This window comes from Tetrao urogallus, assembly GCF_951394365.1.
Source record: "Tetrao urogallus genome assembly, chromosome: 2".
NCBI lineage: Eukaryota > Metazoa > Chordata > Aves > Galliformes > Phasianidae > Tetrao > Tetrao urogallus.
Window position 1 is genome coordinate 87,140,571 of NC_136814.1, and position 15,362 is coordinate 87,155,932.

A 15,362-nucleotide genomic window follows, 5' to 3' on the forward strand; every position below is an offset into this window, starting at 1 on the left:
GTGACTCAAAGAGCTCTGTGAAAATACTGAGAGACAGAGTGGGATCTCATGTACGAGAAGACTGTCAACAGAGTTACATGATTGAGTGAGATTGAGTGAGAGAGAAAATCTAGTAAAATAACACAGATAAAAGCATGGTTTGCTTGCTATTCACCATGCCTCTGTAACATCATGGTCTATCTCTAAGCTGTACTTTCTACTACACTGCTGGCTTGCAAAACTTTTAATGGAACAAGTTTTTCTGGCAGAAGAACACTGATTCTTATCTTTAATGAGCAGCCTCTCTATCATTTTGCTTCGGGAAACAGCTTCCTGGTTGTAAACTGCTTGAGAGTGCTGACAACTTCAAAAGCAGCCGGTAGAGATTTTCTTGCAAAGTTCAGGAAGGATCTCAAAAATGCTGAAGGCTGCAGACAATGTTGCTATGAAGCAGGAGGACTCTGCGTCCCAAAATGGAGAAATGACAAGTTGGGATATCAATGACATCAAACTTCCCCAGGTATGTGTCTGCATCTTAGAAATTTACCCAATTCTGATCGGTCTTCTCCACTTCAGAACTCTCTCTTTCATCTATGCCTCATTGCATTTATGCTCTTTGTCACCCTGAGCTATAGGACTACGTTTTGCTTGAAGGGCTAGAGAATATCCAGTAATATGGTCTTTCTATCCTTTTCTGGTCCCGTTACCTAAAAATCATACCCATGTACTCCATGGAAAACCCATGACACCCCACGCCTCAAACCTCATGACGCCTCAATGCCATCTTCAAAGACATCTTAGTATGTATGTGCCAGATTCCTCCTGCCAGGCTGTTTTGCCATCCAGCTCTGTCCTTCACCTTCCAACCCAGCCCTCTTACCTGATCTCAGTCTCTTCCATGCTGTCTCACTGCTGCTCGCCCAAAGCCTCCATGTCCCGGGCCACCTCCTTCCCCAAGGTCACCTTCACCTGCATTCAGCCTGGAGGCTTCCTCCATACCTTTCTCTATGCTCTGAAATGAGGGTGCTCAGCAGTTTCTATCTTCAAAGTTCATATTCTTACTGCTGTAATGGCTCTCAGTGGCTGGGAACAGCAATTTTAAGTAAAGCTCTAATACCTTTGTTATGATCAACCTTTTCCCTCACAAACCATCAGAGGGTATGCTTCATGTTTTAAAGCTTATTACATTTTACTGTGTTAATTGTAGCAATAAAAGAGTTGTGTAATTAGTTATTTGTCTTATTCTATTTTCCACTGAGATGTTTTGTTCTTTTATTGTTCCTTACAGTATTGCCTCTGGAGTTTTTTTTGTTTGCTTTTTCTGCTCATTCGCCAGTGTTGAAAATAAAACCTGACTTTTGGTTTTAGACTTCAAAAAATCACTGTGGAAGACTTCCATGGCACTTTTAGGCCAAAAATCTAGAATGAAAGACCTGCAGATGTGCAAATAGCCTCACTTTGATTCAGTATTTGCTCTTTTTCCAGTGAGCTGAGCTAAATCAAGCCAGATGACTCAGAATAATGCTGCTTTCATGACCTGAAGGGCAAAGCAGATCAGCATGTGTTGTTTTATGTCAGGTACCCCATCTTAGTCCCCTGGAGCAATTCTGCACTAGGCAGAACCCACAGCCTTCTGGCCTGCCCTTCCTGGCTCTCTGGGACTTGTGAGGAGCCTCATTTTTTCTGCCTTCCCTGTGCCATGCTCTCTGGCAGAGAGAGCTGCCAACCAACACTGCTGCTGCTGTGCTGGAGTGACCCAGACTTGGAGAAAGCCAGCAGAAGGCCATGCTGGGCTCTTAGACGAGCCCTCCTTTAGCCTAATGTTTTGTCTCTTTTTTGTCTCTTTTCAGGACGTGAGACAGACAGACTGGTTTCAGGAATGGCCAGATTCCTACGTAAAACATATTTACAGCTCAGAGGATAAAAATGCTCAGAGGCACCACAGTAGCTGGGCAATGAGAAACACCAACAACCACAACTCTCGTATCTTAAAGAAATCCTGCCTTGGGGTGGTGGTCTGTGGCAATGACTGCTCTACTTTGGATGGCAGGAAGATCTACCTGAGGCCAGCCATATGTGACAAAGCTAGGCAAAAACAACAGCGTGAGTATGGGCATGGCTGCTCGTTACGTGGCAGCTAATAAGTGAAACCACGTAAGCCAAATCAAAATGGAGGATACTCTTTGGGTTACCCAGCCATTCCTGTATTCAAATGCAACTCTTAGAATACTGCACTTCACATTTCTTAATATTGGAGGGCGTTGTTTATTTGCTTGTTTCCTTTTGGGCTTAATAATCCTTAGAGGTTCCTTCCAACTTGTGATATTCTATGATTGTATGTGTTGGTTTCTTTTTTCTGATGGAAGATGGTTTGAGATTGATTTGCAGCCTTCTCAGGCCCTGCTGACCTGAGTGTTATTTCATGGGCCCAAGAGTAACTTGGGGAAGTCTTGCAGGAAAGACAGTGCTCATTAACTACAATGGCTGGCAAAAAGAGAACAAGTCTTATGAGGAGAGGCTGAGGGAGCTGGGATTGTTTAGTCTGGAGAAGAGGAGGCTCAGGGGAGACCTCATTGCACTCTATGACCTCCTGAAGGGAGGTTGTGGTGAGTAGGGGTTTGGCCTCTTCTCCCAGGCAACAAAATGAACCCAATGGAATGGCTGCAAGTTGTACCAGAGGAGGTTAAGTTGGACATAAGGAAGAACTTTTTCTCTCAGAGAGTGGTCAGGCACTGAATGGCTGCTTAGGGAGGTGGTGCAGTCGCCATTCCTGGCAGTGTTCAAGAGGTGTCTGGATGAGGAGCTGCGAGGTATGGTTTAGTGCTTGTGGTAGCAGTGGTGATGGGAGGACGGTTGGGCCAGATGATCTTGTAGGTCATTTCCAACCTTACGATTCCACGATAGGCCTCATGGCCACATTGCCAGAGACAAGATGGTACTAACAGAGAAAATGACCTGGACACACATCCTTCATTTAGGTATTTCAAGCTCTTCTGTATTCCTCAACAGAGCTACTGTTTTTTGAAACCAATGAACATTTTAGCTAAAGAAAGGTTTTACTTGAGCACTCACTGAGGTCAGAAAGACATCCCATAGAAAAATCCAAAAGAACCATACCTGACATTCCAGGCACTTTCAAGAACTGAAAGAAAAATGCTAAGACCTTTGAAGGTGAAAGCTCTTAGCTGACCATACTAAACGTGGAAATAGTCTTCGCTAGTTATATTTAATAATGAAACAGAATAAATGTAACTATTTGTTTGCTTATGTTTATGTTTGAATTTTTTTTTTTTTTTTTTTCATATTAATTCTCAGTGCAGTTTCTAAGCCCCAAAATAGAAGTGGCAGTCCATCCCTAAGTGAACCATTGTACCAGATGGGATTTACCTGTCTGGCATTACATAGGAAATACTTCCCCCTGTTTTTTCTCCAGGGAAATGCTGTCCAAACTGCAATGGACCCCTGCGACTCCTTTCCTGCCGAGGCCATGGGGGTTACCCAGTCACCAACTTCTGGAGGCATGAAGGCAAGTTCATATTTTTTCAGGTTGGTATAAAATTACCTTACGTTATGCACATTAAAGATTTTTTTTTTTAATGTATTGATTAAGGAAATTTTCTTGTTCCAACAAATAAGGGTCATGGAATATGACAACAATGCAGTTGTAAGGTCAAAAATTTTCACAATGAGTGTGCAAGTTCCCAAGCAACCTAATCTAACTGAGGGCATCCCTGCTGGAGCAGGAGAATGAGTGAGATTCCCAGTGGTCCTTCCCAATCCAAATTACTCTATGCTTCTATAGTTTCACAGCACTTTTTTTGTTTACGCTCCCACAAGAACCTGTTGATTTTCAAGTATTTTTCACCATATATAGGGAACAAATAATTATCAAAGAATCAGAACTGCCACTTTATATCAGCCTTGCTGGGAACTCTTACGTAGACATGATGCTATTCCAAGGGATTATGTATGAAAAACACCATCTCTGCATTATACTCGACCTATACCTGGAAAACAATGCATCCAATGTTTAAATAATTGGAACTATTTTTGGAAGCCATAGACCTGGTTTAGTACCACACACACTGCATTGCCTTCTAGTCTTCTGAGTATAGTTCTCTTTCATTTACATGCAGGTTAAATAATACTAAATCTCTGTGGGAGCTAATAGAAATTAATGTTCTGCTAAACATGTCCAAGAAGAATGATAACAGCTGCAGGGACAATGTAGCCAGCTGACCTTGTGGCTTTAATTGGGTCTCCAGTGTGGGGAATCTCCTCTGCATGTCAGTGTGGTATACTGCTTCACGATTTAAGTGAATTTCTGCCCTATCGCACTTCATCAGTGAAGCAGTCATCTGCTTGTTACTTGAGCTCAAATTAAATAAGTCTTATTAAATACAAAGCATTAAAACAGGCCATGTGTATGTTTTTGGCCTCTGCAAAAAAATCCTACTCCCGTAAGATTAATAACAAGACCGTTTGTAAATATCGCAATTCCTTTCTCAAGTCCAAAGGCGCTCATGATCATCCACGTCCAGAAACAAAACTAGAAGCAGAAGCAAGGAGATCCATTCAGAAAGCGCATGCAGCTTTTTCTCCACCTTCTCCAACACTAATAAAGTTCCAGGAGATCAAGGTAACTTTTATTATCAACAAATTAAATTGCAGGGCAAGGGATCCGTGGTGCAAGACACTTCCTACGAGGAACCTTGTCTTTGGGTGGGAGTGGGTTTTATGTCTCTACGTTTCATTCCCCTGTTGTCAGGTACAGAAGGAGCAGGGCTGTGCTGAGTCCACTGCTGGCATTCCCCAGTCCAGAGCCTCTTTTGGGCTGGAGGCAGGGCTGGAGGGCTATCACGTCACTATTCAAATCATTCTTGGCACAGTTTTTATCCATATAACTCATGCTTGCAAATAATTCTTGGCCTCATTTTATTTAGTGGTATGTACGTAACTTTTTCCTTCTTTAAAAATGCACAAGTTGCCTCTAGAAAATTTTCCTACAAGTATAAGTGCATCTCCAGAAATGAAATAACTTATAAACAAATCTGGGAATAAAGTAATTAGGATTTAGTCAATTCTGTATTGACATCGAAGGAGAATATTAGTAGGTTTTAAATGGATTTAACTTTTAATATGAGAAAATTTAACAAATGAACATAAAAACTGGAACATCTTTTTGATAATAACTGGGCTCATGAGGAATATTTGTGTATGTGTGTGCATACAGAGTGTAGTATTTAATTTCTGAATGCCATAAATACTGTGTAGTATTACCCATATTATATCTCTGTCATATACTGAGTGTGGTATCTGGACAAAACAAATTGTCATTAACAGGGCAGATCTACAAATCTCTGCCCAAGCAGCTGGGAGTGGAAGCTCTTATGAAAGACAAGCTATGTCTTATGAAAGACAGAGGTCCTATAGACCCCTGTGTGCCTGATGGAGTCAGAAGGTAGAGAAGTAAGGCTGCATTTAGTGACTTTCCTTGCAAAGGTTGCGTTACACCCACCTGTATGCCACTCGTCTTTACATGGATTTTGTCTTTTGAAGTGCTGGAGGTGGCATATCCTCCCCAGCCCCGCATTAAGGACAGTGCTCATACCCTTTCATCAACAGATAAAAAAGATAACTGGACCAAATGCAGAAGGACTCCTTAAAATACATAAGGGAGGAGGGGAATTCATAGCTCACAGAGTAGTTTACAAGTCAGCAGAAGTTAAACCCATTTAAATGGAACATGAATTTAAAAGTGCAGCTATTTCTACTAGTAATATGCAGCAGGACACTAACAAACAGAACTTAGGTGTGATTCTCATGATGACACACTAACTTGGGATGGGAAAGTTGGAAAACACACAACAGGCTGACAGTGACCTCTTGACACAGGTGAGTGGGAACACAAGAAAATAAACTTCCATGTTAGTATTTAACAAAGACTGAAACAATGATTCTCATAATATTGGTTTAATACCGTCCTTTTGAGGAGGACGCATAAGAAATGAGGAAGATACTTAGGAAATTCTTCATCTAGGAAATGTTATTGAGCCTTGTGGCTTATTTAATTTTATATCTGAGCCTGAATGTCTAAAGAGTCCTAGTCTTTGTCCATCTCTTTCTACAACATCGTCCTGTTGTTTTGAGTTCAAATTTTAGTAGGAGTAGGAACAGATCACAAATGTCTTCAGTATCCAATTATTTAATAAATACTGAACTATCTGATCAATTAACGGCCTACTCGTCAGCTGGCCTGACTTCATGAAGTCAGAGTGGGACTTGAGAATAACTCATGATATTCTTGTTTGCCATGACCAGTTGTAATACAATTTCTCACATTCAATTGGTATTGCTGAAGCTGAGAGAAGTCTTCATAGAATATTTGCCTGTAATGTTTTGAGAAGAAACGAGGAGGGAGAGCCATAGAAAATACATGGGCCCAAAATAGAGCAAGTGATATGTAGGATGTTTTTACTATGGCGTCACCTGATTTTTAGCTGAAGATGTGCTGGTCCTAAATTAAGTCACTGGAATTTCTCCTCATGGTAAGGGGAGAGCAGTTGAAAGGAGCTTTTCTACTCTGGCAGTTAACAAGACAGAAAATCACTATAATTAAATGGACACAAGGGCAGTATTATAAGGAGCAGAGATCTGTAAGTACTAATCAGAAATGATAACCCAGATGAGTATTCTGACAGGAATTAAATACTGTACAATTATAATCCAATAATTAAGGTATTTAAAGAAGTTGCAAAATATCCAGGGAAAAAAATGACTCAGAAGAATAATTCCACTGTGCTGCTCCCTCCTCCTATGAGAGGAGTTTATGGCCAAAATATAATTTTAGGATAATAAAAATAGTCAGTTAAGAACACTTCAAAACAACCATTTAAAAAATAATATTTTGTATATTTTCCAAGCTCCATAGAAATAACTTAAATTCTGTGGAATCAAATGTTTCAATGCATTCATTTTCAGGTGCTCCTTCAGTATATCCTGATAGCTGTGAACGTGAGATCTAGTGATTCTTTTTGTTTAAAACAGAATTTAGCTGAAAGCCAGTGAGCCAAGCCCAGAACCACGAGCTCAGAGCCCCTGCTAGATTTGCCCCCAATGCCCCTGGCTCTGCTCTAAAAGGAGGTCCTGCTGCTGTGCCTGCTTTATTCTCTGCATTAATTTAATGCCTTTTTTGTATGCACTCACTGCTTTTTGGTTAAAGTTGCTAGTCTGGACCGTGTTGCAATAATCCTCGCCTTGCTTTCCCAAGTCTCTGACAGGTGAGGTGTCCACCCAGAAGGCTTTGCCTTTGATCCTTTCCGAGCCGGACCAGTGTGTGCCACCTCCCAGTTTTGGGGGATGTTTAAGCACAAGCTCCCTGCAGCAGACAGCAGGCTGCTGCGTGGAACAGCCACCATATCCGTCGGCAGCGGCGGAGCATGTGGAAGGCCAGGTGCACCCTGCTTACGGTGGCTCGTGCACACGGGCCTGGAGCAGCTCCCTGCACACCCCTCATGTGCTGCCGGTTACAAAGGGAGGCCACGATCCGCTCAGGCCCAGTGTTGGCCCTCTGGGGGAGGAATCCTGCGAGGGAAAAGCTCCTTCAGCCTACAGCCTCCCTCCTCCATCATACCCACTGCCTCAGCATGGGCCCGGCCTGCAGGGCTCACACCAGCAGCACCAGCAGCTCCCAGCGCTCTTCAAGGGAAGCTGTGGCGACGTGGAAGAAGGAAGGCGCTGCGTGAACCCCAGCTACTGCAACAACTTGTTTTGTAACCTGTACCCATTACGGTGACTGGGCTAATGTTTTCTCTCTAAATGCACCTCTGCCAATGGGCAGCATCTTTGCTTTTAGACATAAGGAAGGGCTTTTATGCCTGCAGAGCTCTCTCTACATTTTTTCTTTTCCCTCACTACTTTATTAATCTAACAAAGTCATCATCTCTTCTTACAAACTACCCTCGTTGCTACCATGCAGCTTGGCAGAATTTCATGGCACCAGCCCTATAACCGTACCACCTGACCTAGTTTCACACATTTCTGTACTGAAGGTGCACCACTATTTTTTCCAGCCAATTTCCATTGGTAACAAATCCTTCAGCATCCTTTCCTGCACATCACCCTGTGTTTCAACCACTTCTGCAATCTATATTTCAGCAGGAGATATCAGTTCCCTAATTTGTTTAAAAAAGTAGGGTGCCAAAAATGAATTTTCTCGCCTGAATTTAGTGGCCAGCTTTGAGAATTTTGGCAAAGGTTTCTTTACCTTTTCTGCCATAATTCAATCTGATTTTCCCAATGTTTTTACTCTCCGTACCATGTCTCAGGGGCCACCATCCAACATCACGCAGCAGAAAGCCCCAAAACATGCCCCCACTGCCATCTCTGCAAGGAAGAGCTGAGGGATGCCAAGTCTGGAACCATATTTATGGCTGGTTCCCTCAGCTTCCATGGCTTCACATGCTGCCAGCCCCTGAGGTCAGACACAGTGCTGGCAGTCTTGACCAGCCCTGCCTGTGGAACAAGCCATGCCCAGGCAAAATGAATTTTTATTGAGATGAGTCTGGGAGAACAGTATTGCAAAACCCATGGCAATAAAAAAAACTTCACAGTACTTCAGACCATGGTATATCTGGTGTCCATCAAAACAGGTTTGGTCTTCTCATGGGAACTTACATCAGCCTTCCAGTACCTGAAGGACTTCTACAGGAAAGTTGGGTGGAGACTTGATATAGTGATAGGATGAGGGGAAATGGCTTTATACTGGAAGAGAGTAGATTTAGACTATACGTTAGGAAGACATTCTTTACTGTGAGGGTGGTGAGATGCTGGAAAGAGTTGCCCAGAGAAATCATGAATGCCCCCTTCCTGTAAGCATTCAAGGCCAGGCTGGATGGGGCTTTGATCAACCTGGTCTAGCGGGAGGGAGGTGTCCGTGCCCAGGGCAGGGGGGTTAGAACTAGACAATCTTAAAGGTCCCTTCCAACACAAACCATTCTATGATTCGTCTTTTTTTTTCTGCTTATTTTCAACTTTTTAGATTCCATCTTTTTTTGTTTATCACTTGGGAATACATCGGTTATAGGAAAGCTCTCATTGTGAAGGGTGGAATTTAGAGACATTTACAAGACTGGAACAAATTATATTTATAGAATGTTTCAAAATGTTTGTGAAACAAAGGCTGTGTAGTGAATTTTTTATGTGGAAAAAATCTAAATGTGGATCACAATAGGACAGCCTGTCATACACAAGGGTCAGTTCACCAAACTTTGCCAATCCCATGCCAATTCCCAAGTCTGTGTGCATTTTAAGCTCCTTTGGATCAAAGTCTCAAAGAAATGTCAAGGGTATGAACATCCTTCACCTCCAAGACAGTAAAAGGGAAATCGATGAGAGCCATCAGCACAGGTGCTCTGAGAGGTGAGACGCAGGAAGGGCAGGCAGATCCCTTGGGGCTGCATGTCCCATAGCTGACATTCCTCTGTGGCTGCCCAACCAGCCACACCAGCACCAACCCTGCCTGACATATGTCTCGCCTCTCCCCCACAAACCTTACGTCATGCAGCTCCTGCTCGTGATCCCATGCACTCAGGCTTTGGGACTACACCCCACTCTGGGGAGACAGCTGGCCCCACTGCTGTATCCCACTGATTTTCCAACTTAAATGTGTTTTAGGCTCAGGGATAAAGTGCCTTTTGAAAAGGAGGGAAATGAGACACAGGATGACCATTTGATTTTGCTCAGGTTAAGTAATCACAGAAAGGCCTTCCAGATTTGCATGCTGTCAAGGTCAGTTTGACATTTCCATGTTGTGGCACTGATTTCTGTGCTGGCAGCAGCTCCCTCCTTTTTGGTACAATCACACGTTGGATCACTATGGTGCCACCTTTATAACCATTTGGCTCAGAATATGAAGACACATGTCCCAGGTGTGGCCTTTGCAAGAAGAGCTTTTCGCAACATATTTAGAATGCATGAAAAGAAATGTCTGTACCTCTCTGCTGTAACCCTCTCTTAAGCATTTGTAAGGTATTGTGCCCAGCTGTGAGCATTGACAGAAATCAGAGGTGAAAGACAGTACTGGCTACATTTTATCCTGCAATTTGAAGAAAATATCAGGAACACAGAGACAGTTGTACTGGCTTTGTGAATATCACTGCATGGCATGGATGAACTACACTCACTGCTTTCCCAAGGACCCAGCTCTGGAAGCCCTGCCTTCAGTATTCGTTGGAAGTAGTCCCAGTGCTTGCTTCTAAGCAGATACTTTCATCCATGATGGCTCATCAGAGACACTGTAGAAAAGTTACTCAGAATCATACACACAGCCAAGCTATGTCTCACAAAAATATAGTATTGCTGGTGTTTTTGTTTTTTGGTTGTTTGTCTTTGGTTTTCGGTAGTTTTTTGTTTTTGTGGGGTTTTTTAATCAGGCAGAATTTAAAGATGAAATATAGGCATATAATCAGATAAAGATACAAGGCAGCAACCAGACACTTCCAATTTTTAATGCTGTTATCTTCAGAATATCACTGTAAGGAAGAGAAATGCTTCTGTATCAGTCACACTGACAAGGAAATGGGAATGCCAAAGAGGGATTTGACCTACACAGTTTCTTTCAGCCTTCTCTAACTTCGCAAGTGAAAAAAGTTACAGTAAGAATACAATCAGACATTTCCATTTTTAACCACTGATGCAGAATCTCCTCTTTCTATTGTCAGACTGAGGCTATACTGTGTGCAAGATAATGGGCTGCTTTCTAAAATACATTTCTAAAAGCTTTTTTCTCTGATTTTAAACAAAACAAGTGCGGAGTAAGTTCTGGGGGATACAATCCAAATAATTTTATCAATGATTTTCTTTCTTCTTGGCCTCTGTGAGGTGTACTACCCTGTGCATCTGGTACTCATAGAAATTTTGCTGTGCTTCTCCTTGATGTCATCATTTGAAGCTTTTTAGATAGTTATGACCAAGGAATTAGAATGAAACCACATAATCTTTTACTTTATTGCAAACAAAATGCAGAAGTGGCTCCATGGTGGGACACAGTGGGGGGACAGGAAAGGTGGAGGAAGATGAGAAGGTGGCGCAGTCTATTTGAGAGGAGGAAGTGAAGGAACTCTGATGATATCTGATTATAAATAGAAGCAATCAGCAATCAAAGCAGAGCATGAGTAGGATATTAATGCTGCACATCCAAATACCCTAAACAGTTTGAAACTGGCTCTTGTGCAATGTCCTGCTTCAACACAGTGCCTCCTTCTCCCAGAGCTGCTGTAATCCCCAGGCTCCAGGGGGTTTTGTCTTCCACAGAGTAAATTTCAACACTGCTCATCTTCACATGCAAGGAAGCATTGCCATCAGTGCAGGATGACAAGTCTATGAGTCCTGGAAGGATGCTCCCAAGGGTCCTGGTGACCATCGAGTTGAACTTAAGATATCAATGCATCCACATGGCCAAAAAGGCAATATTCAAAGGCCACATGGACAAGTTCCTGGGCTCACTGCTCTGTGTGTCCCTTAAGTACAAGTTGGACATGGGATGTCAAGAGATCCCTTCCAACTTCAGCCATTCTGTGATTTCAGGAACATTTAATATCCAATGCAGCTCTTTAGGCAGTTACTGTCTCCTCATTGGGTGCTTGAGTTTTGTGAGCTACGGGATGACCTCCTGGATGGCAAGCAGTTCCCGAGGCACAGACAGGCCTTCAGAAAACGGGACAAGCCAGGAAGGCCTTTGACCAGCTTTTCACACTGAGTTCACTCCTGCTGTTTCAAGTCACTAAACAAAGAGCCAAATCTGGCTGGGAGGGCTTGTCTCTGGTTAGAATGTTCTTCATTTCTCAAAATCAGTAATGCCACGATTTGAACTGCAGCTCTTCACATCATTCGGCAACCGTACCATCAGTGATGTGACATAAGTCTTCTGTCATCAAGCATTGCACTGTTTGCTCTTCTAAAGACAGTCATAAATAATACAAACCACAGTACAAGCAATGTCCTCTTTGCTTGCTGCTTTCTGTGCTTGATGGAAACTGTCAGGCAAAGGCCAGAACCATGAGGCTAGTGAGTAACCATCTCCTTGGTCCTTCCACAGGAGATGCTGAATGCTTAGGCCACACACACGTATGGCAGCTGTGCCTCACTGCTGTCAGTACACACAGCTGCAACTAAACAAACTTCTGCGGGTACTGTAAATACCGTTGTCTTGCAAAGCTGTTTGCCATACTAGTAGGTTTCCTCTGCATGTCACAGCAGTGACAGGAAGAGTGTGATATCAAGGAGGACACCCGGCACTTGGCCACTGCCTCCAGCAGAGCAGGGCCTCTGGAGGCAGAGATTTTCCCTCAAGGCCAAGTGAAGTGTGTTCTAGTTTTATTTCCATCTTATAGCTCTTTCCTGTAAAACTAATGCTTTCCCAACAAAGTTACCCTCAGGTGCCAAGGGACCACTTCACTGTTTCTAATTGGTTCATCTCTCTGATGACCTATTCAAGTAAGAAGAAAACCTCATTAAGCAGCAATAAACTTCAAGTTTTTCTAAATAGATACTTTTGAACACCGTCTGTGGGCATTTGCATGAGAACTGTATAACTGGTCAAATTTATTTTGAAGTTGGTCAGCAAGTTCTATTGGAGGTTAGTTATTAATTATTAGTTAATTATAGTTATTAATAGTTATATTAGTTAATTAGTTAATTATAGTTATTAATTAATGGAGGAGTTATTAATGGGAACTGTCAGGGTAACAGGGAGATGGCTAAATATCAATCTGCATTTACAGGGCTGGGAATCCAAGCATATCTCTTTCCAGTTCACTGCAGAGTGAATGCAGCACAGACAGTGCTGCTTCTACAAGAGGCTGTCACTGTCCAGATAAACTATGTAACATGGTCTTTTTTCCAATAAAGTAGTCCCTCCATTTCCATGATAACTATAGTCTTTCCAACTCCTATTCTATTTTAGTGCTCTTGATAGCTAAGCACAGACTTACAGCAAGGGAGCAAAAAAACCTGTAACTGAAATCCTTGCTCAGGTTGTTTTCCAGAAACACTACCATCCCAGCACTGCAAATGGCAAAGTGGCATTAGAAGCGAGAGTCAGTAGAGGTAGTTCTTCTGAGAAACTCTTATCAAGGAAATGAATGTAATTTTTAAGCTACAGTTGTGATCCAGAAAGTCCTGATTTACTTTATCCTAACAGTGCAGGCTCTTTGCTCATTGTAGGAACAGAGCTGTAGGAATTTGAAACTACCACCACCAAACTCACTGTTCCTGCACGCAATCAGCAGCAGCTGCATGACCACAGCTTAACTCTTCTTCAGATTCCAAGACAAAAGTTATTTTGTGTCTGGATCTTGTCTACTAAAAGAGTCAAGCCTGCTTCCAGGCCTGGGCTTCTGGAAAGCTCTGAAGCATAACAAGAGAAAGCTGAGCTCACACACATCTTCCTGAAGGCCAAGATCATCTCCGTCTGCAAAGTGGGTGGCTTGGGCACCGCCCTGAACGTATCTGTAACACAAAGGCTTCTAAAAATAAAAAATAATAAAAAAAAGAAGGGTAATCAGAATCACTGCTATGGCACAGCTCAGAGATCACACACCGATCAGCAGTGCATCCCATTGTGATTGCTTTGCTCCAGTGAGGGATGGTAAAAACAGGCTGTGATCCACAATACAATTTGAGTCTCACAAACACCTTTCTAAATTAGGGTCCCTGGAAAGGAAAGAAGAAAAACTTGATTTGGGGCTTTGCAGATACCCAGGTAAATATTCACCTTATCGTCAGGTTGCTTTTTGCTGTAGCTTTTCAGGTTCTACAGACCTTTCTTTTTTATGTGGAATTTTTAAAAAGACACAGTCCTTAGAGAGGGAGGAGGCTCCACATGGAACTGCTGGCAACTGCTTTGGTGGCTGCTACAGAAGTTGTCACCTCCCCTCCCCACACACATTTAAGAAGCTCTTTCCACTTCACTGCCATTGAGAAGTGCAGCTGACTTTAATATCTGCACGTTTATTTTCCCCAGACTTTACTTTCCAGATCACCATCTGTCTAGACACTGTCAATTACTGATGCGTGAACTCAAGGTGAGTTTAAAGGTACTCAATATTTTCTTCCCCCTGTAATTAAATTTCCAGGCAGTACTGAACCAACCCACTATATTCCTATTTGTCATTTCAGGCAGACATCACATTATCCACAAAAATGAAAGACCTTTATGTTGACTTTTACTGAAAATGAAGTGCAGAAGTTTTGGGAGGTACCCTGAATTTCAGAGGCCTTCTGGAAGGTTTCATAACAGGAGCTGTCTTTGCCTTCGGTATCTCCCACCTAAAAAATATTAAATTGGGGCAAGAAGGATCCACTGACATGAGCTGTGCATTAATGCCACATTACATACTGCTGAGAAAAAATGGAAAAGCATTTGAGGAACAATCAGACCAATGATACCCATCCCTATACTAACCCATACAAGGAACGATTCAGCTTTGCTGGGAAAAAAATCATTTACATTCTGCTTCAGTACAGTTTTCACTAAGTATCTCCTGGTGCAGTCAGACCCTCCTGCACATTACTTAGCGAGCACAGGTCATCAGCTCCCAGAGATGCAGAGGCAGCTCTGCAGGCACTGCTGCAGACGGCAGGCAGCCCAGGACTGAGCATTCAGCCTGCACAGCACAACACAGTGCTAAAGAGATTAAGTTCTGTCTGTAGTTTGATCTCTGACGCTGCTGCCCTAGAAGTTATCATAGCCACTAGCATAGGTCAGATAAGAAAATAACCTAAAACCCAGTATATGAAAACAGTAACTGATTATTACTTTCATATCTGTTTCTCAAATTTCCCTCATATTATGCTGAGATTTGGGCCTTTTCCTGTACAGCGAGGCCCTGAATCCCACCACTCCCAAGCTGTCTGCTCCCTGTTCTTTGAAACCAGTCTATTTGTGTGATCACAGTTGAAGTTAGTTAGGAGGTAAGGATACTGGATTTTAGGGAAAAGATGAGAACGAGGTCCAGTATTTTGTGTTTGTTTTTTAAAAACTGCAACTGCTAGCTGTATCAGAGATGCTAGCACCTCTGTAAACATACATTAATAGCCAAGTAAACCTGGTTTTTTAACAACAGAAGAAGGAGCTTCCTGCATTCCTCTGGCAGTGAGACAGCCCACAGCATCATCTTTAAAAACATGAGACAGGATTGGTGCCTTTTGCTTCTGAACAGAGCAGGTGGTGAAGCCTAAAGTCTCCCCCCATGAAAGGGGGAGGTTCTGTGCTGAGGGTATACACACTCCTGCATGCGTTTCATGGGATCAGCTCTCTCCTGTTCCGTTCATGTAGGATCATTAAAGTTGGAAAAGACCTCTAAGATCATTTAGTCCAACAT

General features: G+C 42.6%; 1 protein-coding gene across 1 annotated transcript; it reads left to right on the forward strand.

The window, feature by feature from the left end:
* Nucleotides 1–397: 397 nt before the first annotated feature.
* On the forward strand, nucleotides 398–7,774 carry GCM1 (glial cells missing transcription factor 1; the record flags this gene model as incomplete). Its single annotated transcript, XM_079532657.1, has 5 exons — nucleotides 398–499; nucleotides 1,830–2,082; nucleotides 3,413–3,525; nucleotides 4,490–4,618; nucleotides 7,250–7,774. 5 exons carry the CDS (start codon nucleotides 398–400, stop codon nucleotides 7,772–7,774), a joined length of 1,122 nt encoding a protein of 373 aa, XP_079388783.1.
* Between the last annotated feature and the right edge of the window lie 7,588 nt (nucleotides 7,775–15,362).